Source organism: Lissotriton helveticus, chromosome 3_1 (genome assembly GCF_964261635.1).
Source record: "Lissotriton helveticus chromosome 3_1, aLisHel1.1, whole genome shotgun sequence".
Lineage (NCBI taxonomy): Eukaryota > Metazoa > Chordata > Amphibia > Caudata > Salamandridae > Lissotriton > Lissotriton helveticus.
In genome coordinates, this window is record NC_136061.1 from 63080516 (window position 1) to 63096627 (window position 16112).

The 16112-nt window shown below is 47.1% G+C and overlaps 1 protein-coding gene across 1 annotated transcript in view; it reads right to left on the reverse strand.

Annotated features, from left to right (window-relative positions):
- PLCD4 (phospholipase C delta 4) overlaps positions 1–15387 on the reverse strand; it is a 244806-nt gene extending 229419 nt beyond the window's left edge. The window contains exon 1 of the mRNA XM_078683514.1: positions 15237–15387. Coding sequence (XP_078539640.1) covers positions 15237–15366 — 130 coding nt within the window. The 5' untranslated portion in view covers positions 15367–15387. The remainder of the gene's footprint in view (positions 1–15236) is intronic.
- Positions 15388–16112: the final 725 nt, after the last annotated feature.

Here is a 16112-nt window from a genome sequence, read left to right on the forward strand (position 1 = left end):
GTCTGTGGTTCTGTCATTCACATTTTTCTTCCACCCCCTCCAGTATGCATCAAGGGACAATGGGCCATATGTATCAAAATGTCATTTTGCGATTCTCAAATAGTGATTTTGGTGAATCTCTATTTGAGAATTGCAAAATGCTATGTATGTAGGATTTGCAATAAATTTTCGAATCCTACATATTCCTTAATTGCGAATCTCAAATTGCGATTTGCAATTAAGGAATACCTCCCCATTCATTCCTATGGGCCTGGAGGCCTATAGAAATGAATGGGAAGACATTCTCAATTTGCGATTTGCAATTTGCGAATCGCAATTGAGAATGCAATTTCAAGGACACCCTGTTGCACCCCTGAAATAAGCATGGGTGCACATGTGGCGCACATACATGCCCTATGGGCATGTATGTGCTTCACATGGCACTTTGAAATATTCAAAAAAGTGAATTTTTCAAAGAAATCGCAAATTACCACCAACTTGAAGTTGGTGGTAATTTGCGATTACTTAAGGCGAAATTGCACTTTTTTGGTGCTTCTTACATTGCATTTAAGGAATCGCAAAATTTGCGATTCCTTAAATGCAATCACAAAATAAGGAAGCGCAAGTTTTGCGATTCCTTATTTTGCACGCAGATTTGCTACATTCATACCTTTTAGCAAAAATGCGTTCGCAAACGCCGAAATTCTGCGAATTTCAGCGTTTGCGAACGCATTTGTGCTTGATGCATATGGCCCAATGTCAGTTCACTGCAGCCGTTGGCTGACTTCACTATGAGTTACAGCTCGCTGCCCTTTCACAAGATGCATGTCAGCACACAAAGTAGTTCCCTTCAGTGCCAGGGGATACTATGTCAATGTGTGCTTTTTGGACAACAAAACAACATCATAGCCATTGCCAATGTTTTATATTTAGATTGATGAGGGCCCGGCAGCTTCCCAAACAACAAAGTGTTGCAAAAACCAGGATAAAACAAGGATTGGCAAAAGGCTGGCAGTCAACACCAGACTACTTGGCTTTGCAGATCGATGCACGGTTTACGCAAAAACAGCTGCACAGAACGCCACAAGTTCCTCGAGGACATATGTGGCTGTGCAGGATTAAATTCATTCTCTACATTAGGTTTGCTGTATATTCAAATATCAGACACACCTCAGAGGGGAAACAGCAAATGGATGTCGGACTTCCCAACATAATGCACTCAGACTGCTGCAAAATTTGCGATTCCTTAAATGCAAACGCAAAATAAGGAATCGCAAATTGCATTTGACTTAATTAGCACTGTTGGAAATATGTATACATATTGGTGGTATTTTTGTAGAGCAAACCGTGCCAAAATGTAACGGAGCACTATGTAGAGCTAAAGACAAGCATGAACTGAACATGGGGTTGTGGACAGTTAATGCATTGTGATGTTGTGCTCTTTAAAGTGGTGCATATTGAACTCTTTTCTAAATTGGTGCAGAATTGGGGCGGTCCTGGTGAATACGAGGATGGTAGTCCAGATCCAGGGTGCATAGATGGAAACAGCCTTGTTTTTTTCTTGTTTACTCTTCTTAGTCTGCAGTCTGAAGGGGTCCAGGCTGCCTGGGTGCGAGAGCCACTCAAGATGCTGAGTTTGACTGCAAGATAAGTGGGGCTGCTACTTTAGATGGCTTTGTGAAGGATGCAGCTGGGTTTGAAGATTGCGCAGGCCGGCAAGAGGACCACGAGGTTCTATCAGGATGAGGGGGATGTGATCATATTTCTTCAGGCCCTGGAAAGAGTCTATTTTTTTTTTATTGTTTCTTGTGCCTGGTACAATACATTAAATACATTAATTCATAGAAAAACATTTCCACTACAGAATATCAAAAGTAAAATTGATTAGATATCGAGGGATCATAAAAAAATACAGGGCATATTATCAAGGACCGGTGTTAAAATTATCGCCGTTTTATCGGCAGGAAACTGGCGATAAAACGGTGATTGGATGAGAAGAGGGGATGATTGATAGCATGTGATTGACAGATGATGCATAGTGCTCAGATGTCTGTGGCCGCTCACTGCTGCGCGGTCCCTGGCCCCATGTCCATTTTCGGCTGACCGCACTGCTCAGCCCTGCTGGCAGCCAAGCATTAGCAATGCAGCTCATGGACAAGGACTGATGGTGGCCTCGGTGACCTGCTTCCACTTACCTTGATTGGATCTCCTGCGGCTGGAAAGCTCTTAGGGAAATTACTGGCACTGTCCCGGGGGAGGGGCCGGCGTGTCTGGCTCGCGGCAGCCTCCACCGCAGCCAATCCGCAATGCAAAACTGCACATTTGAAATCTCGTCACGTTTGAGAAGAGGGTGGTGCGTAAGTGGTTCCCCTTCCGAGAAGCCTTACTGCAGCATCCTCGATTGGGGCCAAGCAGACTCTGCGTGTGATCTTCGGCTCCTTGGAAGACATCATATCCAAGGCGCAAGCAATGCTCTGGGCAGTGGCGGAATCCCTAGATCAGTGGCACATTGGAAGGGATGCATCATAGATGCATCATCAAAGGAGCCGCCGTCTTTACGTGTGCTCAGGCCTGGACCGTCCAACACATGGAAATGACCCCAGGGAGCCTCCGTCTTTACCTGTGCTCAGGCCTGGACCGTCCAACACATGGAAATGACCCCAGGGAGTCTCCGTCTTTACCTGTGCTCAGGCCTGGACCGTCCAACACATGGAAATGACCCCAGGGAGTCTCCGTCTTTACCTGTGCTCAGGCCTGGACTGTCCAACACATGGAAATGACCCCAGGGAGCCTCCGTCTTTACGTGTGCTCAGGCCTGGACCGTCCAACACATGGAAATGACCCCAGGGAGCCTCCGTCTTTACCTGTGCTCAGGCCTGGCCCATCCAACACATGGAAATGACCTCAGGGAGCCCCTGTCTTTACCTGTGCTCAGGCCTGGACCGTCCAACACATGGAAATGACCCCAGGGAGCCTCCGTCTTTACGTGTGCTCAGGCCTGGCCCATCCAACACATGGAAATGACCCCAGGGAGCCCCTGTCTTTACCTGTGCTCAGGCCTGGCCCACCCAACACATGGAAATGACCCCAGGGAGCCCCTGTCTTTACCTGTGCTCAGGCCTGGACCGTCCAACACATGGAAATGACCCTAGGGAGCCTCCGTCTTTACCTGTGCTGAGGCCTGGCCCCTCCAACACATGGAAATGACCCCAGGGAGCCCCCGTCTTTACCTGTGCTGAGGCCTGGCCCACCCAACACATGGAAATGACCCTAGGGAGCCTCCGTCTTTACCTGTGCTGAGGCCTGGCCCCTCCAACACATGGAAATGACCCCAGGGAGCCTCCGTCTTTACCTGTGCTGAGGCCTGGCCCCTCCAACACATGGAAATGACCCCAGGGAGCCCCCGTCTTTACCTGTGCTGAGGCCTGGCCCACCCAACACATGGAAATGACCCTAGGGAGCCTCCGTCTTTACCTGTGCTGAGGCCTGGCCCCTCCAACACATGGAAATGACCCCAGGGAGCCTCCGTCTTTACCTGTGCTGAGGCCTGGCCCCTCCAACACATGGAAATGACCCCAGGGAGCCTCCGTCTTTACCTGTGCTGAGGCCTGGCCCCTCCAACACATGGAAATGACCCTAGGGAGCCTCCGTCTTTACCTGTGCTGAGGCCTGGCCCGTCCAACACATGGAAATGACCCCAGGGAGCCCCCGTCTTTACCTGTGCTCAGGCCTGGCCCGTCCAACACATGGAAATGACCCTAGGGAGCCTCCGTCTTTACCTGTGCTGAGGCCTGGCCCGTCCAACACATGGAAATGACCCCAGGGAGCCCCCGTCTTTACCTGTGCTGAGGCCTGGCCCCTCCAACACATGGAAATGACCCTAGGGAGCCTCCGTCTTTACCTGTGCTGAGGCCTGGCCCGTCCAACACATGGAAATGACCCCAGGGAGCCCCCGTCTTTACCTGTGCTCAGGCCTGGCCCGTCCAACATATGGAAATGATGCCAAGGAGCCTACGTCTTACCTTTGCTGAGGCAGCACTTTTTTTTATCACTTTGTGAACTCATTTCCTGTTTTTCTCAGGTCTCTGCTGGGGGCTTGTCCTAGGCATGACCTTACCTTCCATATTCTAGGTTCTTAAACGTTGTTAACTATCTGTCACTTTTCACCACCCTAGGCTCTGACAATGGCGTCAAGCTATAGTGACGTCAAGGGTTAAAGTTACAGTCAGTGGTCAGGACTGTGATCCTGGACATTCACTCAGGTTTCAGAGTTGGGGTACTGCTAAGGAGGTGACAAGTCAACCAAGGTCAACCTTCTTGACGTCAACACAATCCTTGTGCAATGGAAGAGGAATCCTGGCAAACCATGCTTCAGAGGAATGCAACATTCCTCCAAAGATGTGCTCACAATCATTACTCTGTAAGCCCTACTAATGTTGTAGTAAAAACGTGGTACTTGCAGCGTCACTCCACTGATAGCTAACCTATGCAAACCAAAGCTGCCAGTCGCCCTCGGGCCTGTATCTGCAGGAAGCCACTTCCATCCAGAATGGAAGGTATTTCTTAACTTCCCTAATGTTGTTTGCTGTAGAAAGAATTCATTTATTGTATAAACTTGACTTCCGTTTTATTGTTTTGTAGTGCAATCACCATTCTAAGGGGGAGTGGCTTCACTCTTAAAAAGGTTAAAAAAAAGTGAAAAGAGCTTCAATACCACAGTTGAAGTTGAAGAAAAATAAGAAAGAGGGTCCTGTACCTGGCACAGAAAAAAAACTGTTATGCGGCAAGGATCTGAGAGCGGGGTTCGGCACAAATGACATCGGCCTCGGGTGCCACAGCAGAGCGCCTGGAAGCCTCACATGTGGCTGCTTGCCCGAGGGCTTGAAGATGCCTATCAAAGTCCCCAGCACCTCAGCCTTGTGCACCAAGACTGGCAAATCGAATACGTCTGGCTTGCATTTTCAGTCCGGATTAACCCATTGAATAGAAGCTTGTTGTTGTGATAAAACAAAGCAAATAAAGGGTGCTTTCTGTGTACAATGCGTCCATGAGATAAAGAATGTAATATGTGATTATTCAGTGTATTTTGAGATGTAAAATATTCCCCTACACACAAAGGTGTAAGCACTGCATTGGAGGCGGAAGGACACAATATACAGCCAATAGCATTGGGTGAGAGAGCCATACTCCTCTAGGGGGAGCCAAAGCCCACCTCATGTATATTTTGAAGTGGTGACAGTATCTCTGGCAAACTGTTGGCCTGCGAAGCCAGACCTAAAAACTGCTGAACTTCAAACCAAAAGTAGTGACTTGAGTTTAGGGTAAATGCTTCAGGACCAGTATTTTATTAAACCCTTTTTTAATTGTTTTTTTGTGATGCTAAGTACCCGTTGGAGACAGGCATCAACACCTCATCCTTAACATATAAGTTTATATATATATTCTCTAAGACTAGTATTGACCATGGAAAGTGCAGCAAGGGACTCATCTCAGCATTCGAGGCGCTATGACCCCCTCTCCGGTATCGGAGATAAAAAATCTTGGGGTTTGGCTTGATCCAACACTTAGTTTTATCTGCCACACCAAGAGGGTGGCGGCCTCTTGCTATGGCGTTATTAGAGGGCTAAGGCCTATAATGAGATTCTTTGATGCCCCCACCAGACAGCTGGTGGTTCAGGCATCAGTACTGTCTCGACTGGACTACGCCAGCTCGCTCTTGGCCGGGATAAATCAGGCTGAACTTATTCGGCTGCAGCGAGGTCAAAACGCTGCGGCCAGAATAGTGGTAGGTTTGCCCAGACGGTGCTCGGTCTCCAAGACGATGCACTCGCTTCATTGGCTCCCTGTAACTCAGAGGATTAAATTCAAGGTTCTCTGCCTGGCATTTAAAATCCTCAAAGGTATGTCTCCCCAAATTCTGGCGAATCTTTTAATTCCTTATGTCCCTTTGCGGACTCTGAGATCTTTGGGCCAGAACTTGGCAGTGGTTCCACGCTTCAGGCTGAGTAGAACTGGCGGCCGCTCCTTTCGAGTACTGGCAGCGAAGTGGTGGAACCTCCTCCCTTCTGAGACTCGGGCAATTGATGACCTTCTTCAGTTTAGACGCGCTATCAAAACCTTATTGTTTGTCTAAATTTAGGTTCTTCTCTGCGCCAGACTGATGTTGTGTTGTGTTTGCCTTCTCATAGCGCCAGGACGCCCCTTTGCTGGGGCAGCTGTTGCGCTGTACAAATATTAATAACATAACATAACATAACATATGTTCTATGGAATTCAGAGCCTCTAAATCAAACGCTTAGGAATTTCTAAAAAAAAACTCAAAATCGTCATCCCTGGTGTAAATGCTGACAGCAAACAAGACACAAATTACCATCGAAGCAGGATATATCTCTAAGCACCCATGTGTATAGTCTCTTTAACATTCTGGGGCCTGGGAGACAGAACTGGTGTTTTTGAGGCATAATACTCAATCCTCAATGAAGGCTTGCTTCAGTTTCCATGGCGGTCTGTCACATGGTTAACCAGGACTGTTACGGGACCATTCACTCTGGACCGGGTGGCTGCGTCAGCACCGTATCTGGTGGAGGTAACTCCATCCCATGGCATACCCTGAGGAGTTTCCACTGGTTGCATGTCCACCACCTGACTGATGGTACCCTGAATAAGACGGTCATGCCAACTCAGGTACAAACGTGGCGCCTGTCATTTTTTGGGCAGTCTTTCCACAATAGGCCACCCAGGAACCGGCTGTAACTAGTGTGCCAGGCATGGGGGTTGAGAGTTTGGGAGAACAGGAATGTCACCAAAAAAGGATGATGTTCTCACTCCGTCAAGGTCACAGTTCTGCTGATTTGAGTCAAAGAGTATCCGAGGGTAGAGCCTCAACTGGCTCAGCCCTTGAAAAAAAATCCCATTCACCATCACTCCTTTGAAAGTTTGTTTCAGTAAAACAAAAACAAAATGCTGAGCAGGCGAAACAAACATGCGCTTCAGTATAAATAAAGGTATCTTATAGTAGAGCAGGTTACAGAGAAGAGAGAAGAATTATGCAGAGTAGTTGGGCAAGGAAATGTGAGAGAATACATGGGCAGCAGCTGGATAAAGAGAGGAGAGAGGAATAATGAAGGAAACATAGAGATGAGAAAGGCAGGAAGAGGAGAGTGGAATGAAGGATGGAAGTTAGAGTGGAATCATAGTGAGGTGGGAGGAGTGAGGATCTGAGGGGACAAAGAGTAGACGGGTAAGAGGAGGAGAGATGAATGACACAAAAGAGCTGGGCAAGAAGAAGGGAAGATTCATATAGAGATTCTACTTCAAGAGAGGAGTATGGACGTTCAGAGAGTAGTTGGGCACAGAGAGGAGAAATGAGTGATCCAAGGCTCTCGGCAAGAATGTGTGTAAATGTAAATGTATGAAACTTATATAGCGCAGGACTTACCCTGGGGCATCTCCGCGCTTGCTTAGGGAACCCGTCCTGGTATTCCCCTGTGAGATACCCCGGCAGGGTATCCACAAGGCGAAAGCCAGGCATCCCGCCGCGAGGGGCCGATGTGGAGATTGAGCAAGCTATTGCCCAGAGTCGCAGAGTGTGACCCCGTGAGTCGAGTAGGCACCGGAGCGAGAATTGTCGAGACCGTGGAATTTATGAGCCCGAGACCCGCCGAGGCGGGGAATCGAACCCTGGTCCACAGTCGATCTCAGATTCCGGGTCTGCCGCCTCTAACCACTGAGCCACACTTCTCCAGTGAGAGGAATCATTGACGGACGAGACTAGAGAGAGGAGATGGGAATCATAGATATGGGATTAGGGAGTTAAAAAGGCAATCTCAGATAGATATTGGGCAAGGGGCAGAGCATTGGATCTCATAGAAGAGCAGGACAAGGAGAAGAGAGAAGAGTCATACAGAGGAGCTGGAGAAGAGGTGAGAATCAATGAAGACAGAATCTGGACATATAGAGGAAAGAGAAATCACACGGGAATCTTAGAGATGTGACGGCAAGGTGAGGAGAGAGGAACGGCAGATACTGGATAAGGAGAACAGAGTGGAATCACAGGTAGATTCTGGTTTTAGGGGAGCAGACTGGAACCATGTGGAGGACCTGGACAAGGAGAGGAGAAAACAGTTCCACAGGAGCTGGACAAGATGAAGAGAGAAGAACCGTGCAACGGAGTAACATATAGAGAAAAACTGTGGGAAATGCCTGGTGATGAGGAAGGGTCTGTGTTGAACCTAGGTCCAGAGAAGGGCTTTAGATGGAGAAGTTGTGTGCATCAATGGTTGGATTCATGTTGGATAAAGGTGATCAAAAGCCTACTTGCCTGTAACTACAGTTCTTCAGCATTATATCTTTCATAGAGTGACATGTTGGGTGATTATTTTGACAGCAGATTAAGCCTAGACGGTAAGCGTTACCTGGATCAGACCCACCCAGAACTGAAACTCAGACTATATATATCCAGTTCTGACTAGGGAGGTCAGGTGTGCAAAGTTCTCATGGGAAAGTGAATTCTGTGAGTGTTTGTTTGGGGAAAGGATAGGATTCTGCTCCTTTGTACAAAATGTGTTACTGCACACAAAGGTGGCTTTTCTCTTTATTTAGGCATTATTAGATTGTCTCCACTAGGACCGCACTAGCCTTCTGCCTTAGGACAGATGAGGATTTTTTTACCTCTATAGATTCCTATCAATGGACAGTCTGGCCACGTGCAGGAAAGGGTATATTCACTGCAAAGACAAGTTCTGGAGTTATTGAGAATGTTTAGCTTTATAGTGCAAGCCAACATTTTAATTGTGGAATTGTTTTAGGTGCGATGTGGCTTGAACTGTACACGTTCTTGCATTTTGTTTTATTATATTAGATATTGGATATGTACTGACAACTTTGCCCAAATCATGAACATATTTATATTGTTGTTGCTTCATATTTAAACAGTAACGGCATTCTTCGCTTAGTGACATGTTAGCGAAAAACGGATCATCATTGGAAAAGAGTAGTATGCTGAAGGACCGAAAAAATGTGGCAATGAATAACATTTGGGTGCTGGATTGTCCGCATCCGTGCCAAGCCCAAGTCTAAAGACTAGATCCCCAGGGGTTGCATTGAAGCTGGTTACTGTTACAGGACTTTCCCTTCCTACTGTTCGCCTACCTACCTTAGCCGGTTCTGATAGGGCAGAATCCACTTTAGTTAGTTTTGAAGGGGTTGGTTCTCGTAGAGCATTAATTGGGTCCTGGAATCTAGCAGGGCTTGGTTCAAAGCGATCCATTCCGGAGCGGGGGGAGTTGATGGACAAATATGATTTGTGTCTCTTCCAAGAGACTTGGCTGCTGACAGCCCCCCTAAGGGTGGGCTTCGCAACATTCTACATACCGGCCGTGCAGGGTACCAGGGGAAGACCTTCGGGGGGATTGTGCATTTGGGTAGCCACACATCTGGGGTGCTCAGTTAAAGTAACTGATTCTCATTCCCCGGATATCCTCTGTATAGCACTTAAATTCCCAGATGCTACGACGGTGGTGGAATTTAACATTTATTTGGGCCCCACGCCACAATCACTGGGGTCATCTACGTTAGAAGCCCTTGATCAACTTTGTTTCTTATTTCCCTCACCTACTCATAGAATTATAGGGTGTGATTTTAATTGTCACTTCGAACCCTTGGATGGGATCTCTTCTGTTACTCTAGACGAGGACTCGTCTTGGCACATCCAGGAGTGCTCCATGTACCCGGCAAAGTGCCTAATGCCCATGGCCCTCCAGATTAATAAACTGCTTGTTACCCACTCTCTTAGGGCATGTAATGGCAGGCTCCTACCGGACGTACCAGGCGCGTGTACCTACAACAGAGTGGGGAAAAGCACAACCATTGACTACATCATGGTCAATGTGGAATACTGGTCTCAACTGAAGGCCTTTACTGTAATTCAGAGGGTAGATAGTGACCATAATATTTTGTCACTTGAATTAAAATCTACTCTGGGACACCAACACGATAGGGGGGTAATGGAGCTCTGTGCTGATCTTAACCTAATCTCAGTGGCAGCTGGCCGACGCATTAGATGGGCTAAGTTTGTGTTAGCTCCTGACAAAATTGCTGAGCTATATCGACATGTTGCCCATTCTCTAGCAGAGGCTTTTAAACTCCCTGCGGACAATTATGATTTGCCTTATTTCCAGGATCTAGAGCGCATTCACACCAACCTCGTCTCGACGTTGGCCAACTACTGCTACACCTCAGCCATCAATAAGCCACAGGATAAAAATCGGGCCCAATGGTATAATAAAAACTGTAGGGCAGCCAAACGTGCACTTGTAAGGGAGGTTACATTTGGGTCTGTGCTGAGCATCAGAGCAGCTAGACAAACCTATAAAAGTATGATTTCAGAGTCCAGGTCGGAATGGGAGGCGATTAGATGGGAAAGTATAAAAGAAGCCCTGGACGGACGTGACTACAGGGCCTTTTGGAATTTAGTTAGATCAGGCTCGGTTGAGGGGCCGTCCGCTATAATTCCAAAGAGGTTTGGTTAGCCCACTTCAAGCCTCCCTTCTCCCACATTGACTTCCCATCTTCTGAAGACTTAGTTCCTTCATTGAAGAGTTCATCTGCTCGAGCACTACTGGAAGCTGGGGTTTCTGACTTGTCCCCTTTTACTATACTTGAAATCCAGGTGCCACTCAAAGGTCTATCCTCTAGTAAGGCCCTGGGCCTAGATAGGATCCCGGGTGATTTATTTTAGAGCGAGCAGAAGGTTTGGGTCCCTTATATCTGGCTATTCTTTAATGCCATTCTCTTTGGTATGGAGTTTCCAGAACCTGGCTGGGAGCCGAGATTATCCCGATCGACAAAAAGGCTTCTCCTCTTGACCCAGCTAACTACCGCCCTATCAGTCTCATCGATGTCTTACAGAAACTATGTGCCCGCCTCTTAGTAGCGAGGCTGCAGAGCTGGATGGACGAACACCACATCCTAACTCCCCTCCAAGCGGGCTTTCGCGCTAAGGTCTCTACCATCGACCAACTGTTTAGACTCCAGCTGGTCTACTGGAAGACAGTGACCATGGGGGCTGGTAGTTTGTATTTGATTTTTGTGGATCTTCGATCCGCCTTTGACTTGGTCCAGAGGGATAAGCTTTGGGCGATTTTATTGGAGATGGGTGTCCCGGTCTATCTCTGCCAATTTTTCAAACGTATGCATCAAGGCAATTTTGCAAGGGTGAGGTTTGGGAGGAATGGGGAACTCTCGGCTCCTTTCCCGGTGGAAAGGGGTGTGAGGCAGGGGTGCGTGTTGGCCCCTACATTATTTTCCTTGTTCCTCAACGGTCTGATCAAACACCTGGAGGGAGCAAGGGATCTGGACTCACCTAGCCTAGCTGCCCGCAAGATACCAGCCCTGATGTTCGCTGATGATACCCGTTTGCTATCAAAATCCCCCATGGGCTTACAGCGAACATTGGAGGCGTTTTGCTCCTTCTGCAGATCTAGAAACCTGGAGATTAATCTTTCAAAAACCAAGTTTATGGCTTTTAATGTAAAATCATGTAATTGTCAGCATCCGCACTTGGATGGAAAAGCGTTAGAAAGAGTGTCTACCTTCGACTATCTAGGGGTAACTCTAAATGATAGGATGGACTGGGGGACGCATTTGATTAAGGCTAACTTGAAGTTGGGCCAATCCTCTGGCGGTATCCTAGAGGTTTTCAAAGAGTGCTCATCTAAAACTTTGGGCCCGCCAGTAGAAATATACAAGGCCCAGGCGAGAGGGGGGGCCGAACTCTGGGGCCATGTCAACGTCACCTCACTGTCCACTTCCGAGAATAGCTTTATCAGGCGCCTAGCGCGACTTCCCCTGAGTACACCCTTGATCCCACTACGTCTAGATCTTTGTTTGACCCAGATACAGGAGGTCATCTCAAATCGTCCTCTGCTGTACTGGAGGCGCCTCTGGTCCACCCCAGAGCTTTTAAGCTATAGGGAAGACCTAGGGGCACTTTTGTCCATAAGGGGTGTGGGAAAAATCCCTTGGCTGAAGTCCGTTAAGCAGATCTGCCACGCACTGGGCAGGGGAGACATGTGGTCTGCTCCCGAGGTAACCTGTGCCACGACCAACAAGAGGGCTCTGGGGGCCGAACTTAAACTTTATCGTATGCACCTTTTACTATCCAATCCTTCTTTGGGTAGGCTGACCATTAGCTTTTTGGTGGTCAAGGACAATTACCAATTCGAGAAATTCCTGGACAATATCCAGCCCCCACTGGCAAAAAAATTATATCTCCAATTCAGACATGGAGTTCTCCCGGTGAGGGCTGTTACAAACAAGTGGACAAATGTTCCCCACGGTCCGAGTGCTTGCCCGGGGTGCGAAAGCAGCGAAGAGACAGGTCTGCGCGTTCTGCTCTTCTGCTCGCTGTACTCCAGGGCTAGAGCCAAATGGATCGTCCAATTATGTAAGTCCAGGGGCCTCAGGGATTATAGGTATGTATTCAGAATATTAAAATACGACACAACCCCTCTGATTGTCTTTGTAACCTCCAGATACCTTTGGGCTATGTGGTGCGCAAGAGGCGCAAAAATAAAAAAAAGTCAAATTACCCCCATTGTCCCACCGTAATCTTTGTAACCTAGAAGGTCCCTACATATTATAAGCTCAGGGACTAATTTTCCTCACTCTGATTTTAACCTGTATAGGATCCTGCCTTGTTTTAACATTTTTAATATTTTTATCTAAATTATTTTACGACTTTGGCCCGTTAACCTGTATGTATTACTTGTTTTATATGGACAGTTTTTATCCAACGTATGTATACATGTGCTTTTATGGTTTTCAACCGATAATAAAGCTTTTTTGACTGACTGACTGAATAACATTTGATGACACAATTTAATTAAAATATTTTAGCTGTAACTCAAACTGCAATTCTTTGAACTCTACATGCACGTGCACTTTGTTATAACATCTGTGATAAAACATTAGCGTTGTCTGTATGCCGTAGTACTTGAAAATTCCACATAAAACAACATTTTAATTGATGAAGTATGTGCTTTTAGACCATGTTTCGTCACCATATGTATATTTTGATTGTATTTTTGTATAGAAAATCCATCAAGTGTTAAATTGTAAGGCATATAGCTGAAAGAATAAAGTTCTATTCTGTTCTTGATTCACATGACTGAATTATTCCTCAACATGAGACTAGGGCCCATGGCAGTCAGAGTTAACATAGCAGCATTTCAATACAGAACATGACATTGAAAAGAAAGGGAAAAAGATTCATCGACCACCATTAGCAGATCCACTTCATTATATGACCTGAGGGTTCTCAGCCTGACCTGTGGAATAGTTGAAGCATGTGAATTTATTGGCTAGTGCTCGAGAACAAATGGCTAACCTGTTTAGAAACCCTGCAGCATGTGTGAATAGGTGAATCCTAAAGTGGGAATATACAACCTGAATAGACGTCCACAGTAATTTTATTTATTTATTTGTGGAGTAGTGTGGCTCACTGGTTAGAGGCGGCAGGCCTGAGAGCAGAAGTCAGCCCGGGACCAGGGTTCAATTCCCGACGCGGCAGGGTCGTGGACCTTGGTCAGCGGACTCGATAATTCTTGCTTCGGTGCTTACTATAATCAGGGGTTCCACTCGGCAACTCTGGGCATTAGCTTGCCTAATCTCCACAACGGCCCCACCAATTCCGGGGATGCCTGGCTCCACCTTGTGGACTCCCAGCAAGGGACCATCCCACAGGGAAAGCCAGGACGGGTTCCCCAGAGTTATACAGCGCCGGGACGCCCCGTTGCTGGGGCAGCTGTGCGCTTTACAAGTATACTACATTTACATTTACATATATTTATGTGATTTAGGGCCAGATGTAGGTAGGCTTTTACCGGGTGGTAACGGCCGAATTCGGCCGTTACCACCCGGTAAAAGCAATTTGACATGTAGGTCCCTGTAATTTACAGACTCGGTAAATTTACCGATAGGTAAATTTACCGAGTATGTAAAATACCGAGTCGGTATCATTACTGATTCCGGAAAATTGGTATGTAGGTGGGACTCTTCTGAGTCCCACAAGCAGTACAAAATCGGTATTTTACCATCAAATACTACTTGATGGTAAAATACCGTTTCTGGTGTGCATGCACATGTGTGCATGCACACCTATGCCATATGACAGGCAGACCTGCCCTTAGGGCAGGTATGCCTGCCACATGGCACCCGAGCCTCTTTTGGGGGTGCCAGAGGGTGTCAAAGTGACACCCCCTGCACCCTTGTGACAGTCGGTATTTTCCGATGTGGTAAATACCGACCGGTATATGCCCAATCAATCCTATGGGCTTCAAAGCCCATAGGAATGCATGGGCATTAACTGGTCGGTATTTACCACATCGGAAATTACCGACTGTTTCCGATTCGGTAATTGCACATCTGCAATTACCTACATCTCGGTATTTTTATTTTCCGACCTCTGAAATACCGAGTCGGTATGACTCGGTATTTAAGAGGTCGGTAAATAAAATTTACCTACATCTGGCCCTTAGTTCTCTACTGAGAACAACAAATAGAGTAATAAAACAGTAGGATTACATTTAATAGTCAGCAAAATTGTGAACACTTCTCCTAATACAAATTTAAAAAAGTTTTCAAAAATGTAAACAGATTATAGCATACAAATTCATTGGGAGGGAATTTAAAAGTGGAAATCAAACTCTGTACATTTGTAGAGTTACACTTTGTTTGAACTAGTTTTAAAAATGGCTTTCTGGCGGCAACTACAGTGGGGTTAGGGCAAACAAACAAAATATGCGTCAGATCTTGAACTCCTCCTTTACAGAGGTCATATAAGCTAGTGGCATTATTGTTGTTTGTCCATTTGCAGGTAAGAGATTTGAGAGGAAGGATCCCAAATCAGAGTAAAATCATACAACGCCGGGCACCGTGTCTCAGAGTGTAGGAAAGATAATGTTTGAATTCGATTAACTCAGCATGTGTGAACAGGTGAATCCTAAGGTGAGAATATACAACCTGAATAGACGCCCACAGTAAGAAGAATGTACAGAGAAACTGATTAGTAAAGCAGAGGGTATGTTAGGGAGCTGGGCAAGGTGGGGGAAGTGGGTTTGTGTATGGTAGCTGGTAAGTGGGGCTCCCCATCACAATCTAGACATGCTACTACTTAAAGGACCAACCCCTGCCCCACCAGGAGGTCAGCACAACATGCGATGAGGATCATTGCATGCAAATCCCTAGCAGGTACATACAGGTGGATCCGCTCTTCCCAGCCTTCTTGGAATCGTACCAGATGGTCATGCAGTCATCCTGGAGTCTAAAGTTCCGCTGCTTCTTCCAATACTTGTTTTTTACCTTCCGCATCATTGTTCCTTCCATCATACGCTGCAGGTTCTCGTCCAACTGGAGGCCTGCAACAAAAAGAGGCACAGAGGGTAGAGAGAGGCATGAGATATCACACCTTGAAAGAAGCACCAAAAAGACGCACAGAGGGTAGAGTGAGGCATGGGAAATCACACCTTGGGGCCAGCAACAAAAAGAGGCACAGAGGGCAGTGAGAGGCATGGGAAATCACACCTTGAGGCCAGCAACAAGAAGAGGCACAGAGGGCAGTGAGAGGCATGGGAAACCACACCTTGAGGCCAGCAACACAAAGAGGCACAGAGGGTAGAGAGAGGCATGAGATATCACACCTTGAGGCCTGCGCCAAAAAGAGGCACAGAGGGTAGAGAGAGGCATGAGATATCACACCTTGAGGCCTGCACCAAAAAGAGGCACAGAGGGTAGTGAGAGGCATGCACCAAAAAGAGGCACAGAGGGTAGTGAGAGGCATGAGCTATCACACCTTGGGGCCAGCAACAAAAAGAGGCACAGAGGTCAGTGAGAGGCATGGGAAATCACACCTTGAGGCCAGCAACAAGAAGAGGCACAGAGGGCAGTGAGAGGCATGGGAAATCACACCTTGAGGCCAGCAACACAAAGAGGCACAGAGGGCAGTGAGAGGCATGGGAAACCACACCTTGAGGCCAGCAACACAAAGAGGCACAGAGGGCAGTGAGAGGCATGGGAAATCACACCTTGAGGGCTGCAACACAAAGAGACACAGAGGGTAGAGAGAGGCATGAGAT